Raw genomic sequence first — 6000 nt, 5'->3', positions numbered from 1 at the left:
CCTATTTGCGCCTATGATTATGCCTCTATATAACGTAACTTGAATATTTGTTGTATTGAATATTATAATATATAAAACATTATATTTACTGTATGATATGTAGAGCTAGTAGATGTTTTTCGTTGGTCTAAAAGATTAAGAAGACTTTAAGTTTTCTCAAAACGTATACCTTAGGATAAATACTTTATGAACGGATTCCTACTAGCTATGTGGTTATGTGTTTAGTTGTAAGACAAGTATAGTCTTAGCTAAGTTGTTTACTTTAAAAAAAGTTTAAACATTATATTATGATATCCAAAGCTAAATTTATGAATGGAGAATTAACGATCTTAAGTACGAGTCTGAAATGTGCTAAAAGGCTGTATGGTGATTAATCCATTTGGAATATCTTACTATATTTTTTCATATTTAAGTCGTATCTATATATTAATCAATATACAAAGGCTGATGGGGTTATATTTTTATCTAAGTCCATCTAATTCAGTATCTTGAACAATTTTAACCCTTTGAAATGTTTAACAATGTTCCACCTATGGTTATAAAAACTAATTTTATTAACTATATTATGTAAATTGTAATTTTGATTCCAAACTACTCACTACTTTAATTAGATATTATTATGTTATCTGACTGATTTTCAAATAAAATAATGCACGAGAATAAAGACCTCGAAAGTGTTTTACTATTTAGTTTTGTTTTTTCGTAAGTTTTAAAAGACTTTCAACACAAAATGTAGCTTTGCACATATTGAATTATACTTGTGTGTTCGCTCGTTAATCTTTAGTAATTAATAAATATATATCAACATCAAAAAAAAAAAACTTATTTTAAAATGAAAATCTTTGGATAAAATAAAACAATGCTCTAAATAGGATTTTAATATTAGTAAAACTGATTTTAAATCACAATGTTCAATTTGTTATTTACATTCGTAAAGAAAATGGCGCTAGACAAATAAGTAGTTTTCTTTTAATTGTTTAAAAACATGTTTTGCAGACGCTACACTTTTACAACGGAATTCTACATTAGTTATTTCAAGTAAAATATATTTTTACATTTATAATTATGTTCAATTTTTACTCGTTAAATAATTGGCTACACTGTAGCTGAAAAGTGCATTAAGCTTAAAGCATTAAAAATGGCTACACGCCTACACCTACCTCAAAACACACGTAATATAATTAATGTGTTCAATCTAACATATTTAAACTATATGTAATATATATATATATATATTTGGTATTTTGATTCTATTTGAATGTATTATATTAAGATTTGTATTGTAAGTCATGACGTGTTTCATCACAATAAGAAAGCTGCGTTGAATTGTTCATTTATCAAAGTCACGTCTGTTGTACTGCTAAGAAAAAAAAAGGGTCACAGTTGTTTTTGTATATCGACCAATTTGGTTTTGAATTTTAAAACATAATTTGCTTTTGGACATGTGAAAAAATAGAATTTCTAAATTAACGTGTCATCCCTTTTCAGTATTGTCCAGTACTCGAAAACAAAACATTTGTTTGTGTCTATATATACAAAGATCAAAATCACCCATGTATTGGTCTTGTCGCAATATAGGTTTTACCCTTTTAAAAATAATACAATAGGAATAACTGATTAAATATTTTTATAAAGCAAAAAAAAAAAAATATAAAATATCATAGTGTGTAAAATTTAATTATAAATATAAAATATAAATCGTAACAGTCAGATATATACAAATATTTGTGTAGGTACCTATAACAATTTCTAATGTTGTAAAATTTATTTTAACTAATTTTTAAATGTGATCTGGAGTGTTAAACTAGGTTGTAAAAAAGTGAATAATAAAATATTTTTTATGTCCAGCTAGTATAGATTACTCGGTATAAGTTTTTAAAATATGTAAATACAGTTTTTGAAGTTCTAAACACAAAAATTTCGATAATGTTATAAATTAATTAATTTGAAGTAATAAATAACTAAATCATTGTCATTTGTTTGTTTTTATGTGTTCACAATTACAACTAAACGATGATGCTAGACAATATGTACTTATTGAAAAGTAAATTCGTTTTTTTTTTTACTTTAATATAAAGGTAAGAGCAAGGAAACAGTTGATTTTAAAAAACGGTTTCCCGATGTTAGTTAAAATAGAATGTTCACTAAATATTATTAGTTTAAAATCAATACGGTATTAAGGGAACATGAAACAGTGGAGTGGTAAACTACTTGCTTTCACGATAAAATAACTAAACAATTAAATTCGAGAAGAAGTTGCTAGTGCACCTTTCAAAGTGTCACCGTGTTGTAGAAAAAACCCTTGGAACATTATAGATGAGATGTGGCGGCCATCTTGAGGAAATAATTTAATAACATTAAATGTTATGTACTTAGTTCTAATATTCTAATAATCTATTAATAGTAATTAATTAATTTTCATTTGTTTTTTAAATTGTATAATTGTACTTTGAAAATCGGACGTTTTAGTGGCTCGCCGTGTATATGACTTGTACTATAATATAACTTGGTATTTTTTCACGGATAATTTACATATTCTTGTCACCATTGACCTTCAGAATGTTATGCTATAATATCGAATGTTGTATACTATATTTTTTTTATTATAGAAGCATTTTAATTGCATTAAACTCTCAACGTTGCCTCAAAACAATTACTTTAACTGTATAACCCCTGTCACTGCCTGGCGTGTGCTTTAATATTACGGAGGTATTAAATATTTAATCCATCGGATAAACATCGGACGTGCTTTTATGAGTAAGCAATTATTGAGGTAAATCGAATACGCACCACATATTCCATCGTGATTTATAACACTTTTACAGTTTTACATTTCTAAAATCCTTTATTATACAATATTCTGTAACTTATTACAGTCATATCATAGGTACATACTCTTATGAAACCCTCGGCCAACCAATAATGGTATTCGTGTTACTGCCGAATTTTGTGTCCTGGCGAACGATCATACTATTACCAACAAATTATTTGCCGTCCTTTGGTTCTGTGATCTTACCAATCTTGCCGTCAGTTTACTGTGGCCTTTCCACCTTAACGACAAGGTCACACAAGTCATAATAATGGCTTATAAACATATTTCTTACTGTATTTGGTTCAATTGGTATTTTTTCTGTACTTTATACAATAAGAAGTTAGCATTTTTTACTTCCGCCAAATGGTTTTAGATTTCCCTCATCACACTATAGTCGGAGAAATATTATGTTTCTGTCTCGTCTAGGATTTTATTTAACTTTTACTTACTATTATATTATAGTAGGTTTATTGACATAGTATTCTAATTTATGACGAAAGTATTGTCATAAAACATGATCTCTAAAAGATCACTACGTATTGTAAATTGTAATGTATTCTGTACACACTTGATCTACATAAGATAGAACAGATCGTGCGTGGACACTACTATGTGTGTAGTATATAATTGCGTTGGCATGAGCATAATATAATAGCTCGAAATCGCATTCGATACCACTCGGCGTCGTCGATATTGTTTGAAAAAAAATACTCGGGCACGTTATGATAATAAATCGAATCAGTTTGGTCGGGGGGACGGAGCAGCGTCATTTAAAAAAAATAAAAATAAACCATACCCATCCTTTTCCATTTAATTCTGTCCGGATAATGTTTTCTTCCCCAGCAGCCGATAAATGACGACGACGACGACCATCTACCCCAACACCATTATAGCCCGTTCGTGTCAGGTCTCTCTCAGCCCACGTGTTCGTTAAAATCTCATTAATATCACGTGAATCCACCGGGAACCCAGAACAAGGTGTTTGGGTGGTTATTTACACAAAAACACAACGACAAGAGACGTATTAAAAAGACGCAGACGTGCTGCGACCAGACGGCGGTCGTTTGTCTATGTCGTCAACACCCATCACCGTCCCACGTTTGTCATCCACTCCACTTCGTTGTAGGTGGTTCAATTGGCACCCGAAATAAATATGCATTTTTTTTTTATAGTTTTACGACGGACTGACGTACACCACTATCGTTTATATAATAATATACAATATAGGTATATACCTAGCTTTATATATTAATGGTCACCACGATATTTTATTTTAATGGTTCGCTGACGCCGTGTAAGTACCTACAACTGACAGAGGATTTTTTTTCGAAATTTAACCGTGTCATACCATATTGTTTGTGCTGTGGGGAAATTTTCTCACGTTTCAAAAATTAATTAAAACAACAAAGCAATATACACAAAAATATCATGGAAGTTTCAGAGAAATACATTTACCTAGCATTGAAAAAAATAGCTTTTGCTGTCGAGTGGTCTGCTTGTAGCTTTTGAAAAATGAATAATTTCAAACCACCAAATATAATTATTGGTAAAAATTATTTTAATTATCCATAATTATCATAGTTTTTACCGTTTTTTCGAAATATGTTCAAAGTTAAAAAGTTACGACCATTAAACTAAAATGTTATTCGTGTACTTCCAAATATATGTATGACATGTATAAATTATTTATAAAAATATTTATCTTTCCTTTGTACGCATTGACCATTTTTCAAACTTATTCAAAAGATTTAAATATCAATAATTATTTCTTTATAGTTTATTTATTTAACATACCTAAGTCAAAGAAATTTTTAATTATCAATGTACAATTTAAAAAAAAATAATGATAATAATGATGATGTGTTTGTTTTGATATAAAATATCTGATAGGTTTACATTAATGGTATTTTGTTGTTTATGATGAGTGCTGATGTTTAAATATTAATTAACAACATTCAGTTTTGTTATTGTGGTCATAATTAAAAAAAAATGATTTATATTGGAATGAATGGAATTGGTGATTATAGCGTTGCATTTTCCTGAATTATATCAATATTCAGCAATTGCAGTAAATCATTTTAAATGAATCCAAATTTTATCGATAGGACAGATGAGTGTGCATTATATATACGACATGATTTATTTAAATGTACTAACATGTATTCGGTTTTAGAATTCGGATACCTTCCATCTGGCCAGAGCATGTAACACGCCCTTCTTAGTTCTCCATTCATGTACCTAAAACAGGTCACAAAAAGATAGGTATTATAAAAAACATTGAATGAAAAATGTTTATTTTATAAAACACGGATGTATGCGGATATTTGTTGTAAAATACATAATGTAATAATTTAAATAGGTGCATTTTTGGGAATGCAATAAAATATCAAACAAAAAATATCAATTTGATATTTATTTTATTTTATTATTTATATGATGTATACGAACAATTATTATAGTAAATACTGCAGGTAATATATTAATATTAAGCCAAAGGCAGTTCCAAAAATAAAAAATAAATTCTGATTTATTAGAACTTCAGTACATTACACTCTAAGTGTATGGTTTGTGTATAATAACTGTTTCGAAACTCTAATATGTACTGAACAATATTAAATGTATGGTAATATTTAAGAAATATAAACACTAAGCACACTTTGGTTAAGTTTTTAGATTTCCAAATAGTTACCATAGAGGTATACTATGAACTATGAAGGATGATTGAACACCAGTTTTTCATTATCTGTATATTATTATATTATGCCAAATATATCATACAAACTAAAAATATACGTGCGCTTAAAATAAGTTGTGCATATGTTAAATATATTAAAATTAAATTCAAACCTTTTTGTTTTAAGATCAGAATATAAAATGCACGGCAACGCTAGAAACACACTGATTAGCCAAATGAGAACAAGCACCGTTTGAGTTCTCGTCTTTGACCTCCTATGCCGAAGTGGATGCACAATGGCCATGTACCTGATAACAATTTTATTTAAATCAAAAACAAATCACGTAAAAATTAAATTAGTTGTATGTTATTTAAAAAAAACACTGCCATTGAGTAAAATGATAAAGCGCAATAAATAACAATACATTAATTATACAAACATTAATTTAATATTTTAATACTTAAGGACACTAAATTTCAGTTATAAAATATTATTATATGCATAGATGATTTA

General features: G+C 28.3%; 1 protein-coding gene across 5 annotated transcripts in view; it reads right to left on the bottom strand.

Annotated features, from left to right (window-relative positions):
* Positions 1 to 6000, bottom strand: part of LOC100159754 (tachykinin-like peptides receptor 86C) — a 181816-nt gene that overhangs the window by 17165 nt on the left and 158651 nt on the right. For all 5 annotated transcript variants that reach the window (XM_029490823.1, XM_029490822.1, XM_029490824.1 and 2 more), the window contains 2 exons: positions 5660 to 5794; positions 4970 to 5050 (listed from right to left, as the gene is read on the bottom strand). In XM_029490823.1, coding sequence (XP_029346683.1) covers positions 4970 to 5050; positions 5660 to 5794 — 216 coding nt within the window. The remainder of the gene's footprint in view (positions 1 to 4969; positions 5051 to 5659; positions 5795 to 6000) is intronic.

Source organism: Acyrthosiphon pisum, chromosome A2 (genome assembly GCF_005508785.2).
Source record: "Acyrthosiphon pisum isolate AL4f chromosome A2, pea_aphid_22Mar2018_4r6ur, whole genome shotgun sequence".
Lineage (NCBI taxonomy): Eukaryota > Metazoa > Arthropoda > Insecta > Hemiptera > Aphididae > Acyrthosiphon > Acyrthosiphon pisum.
This window is presented reverse-complemented; position numbering and strand designations above follow the sequence as displayed.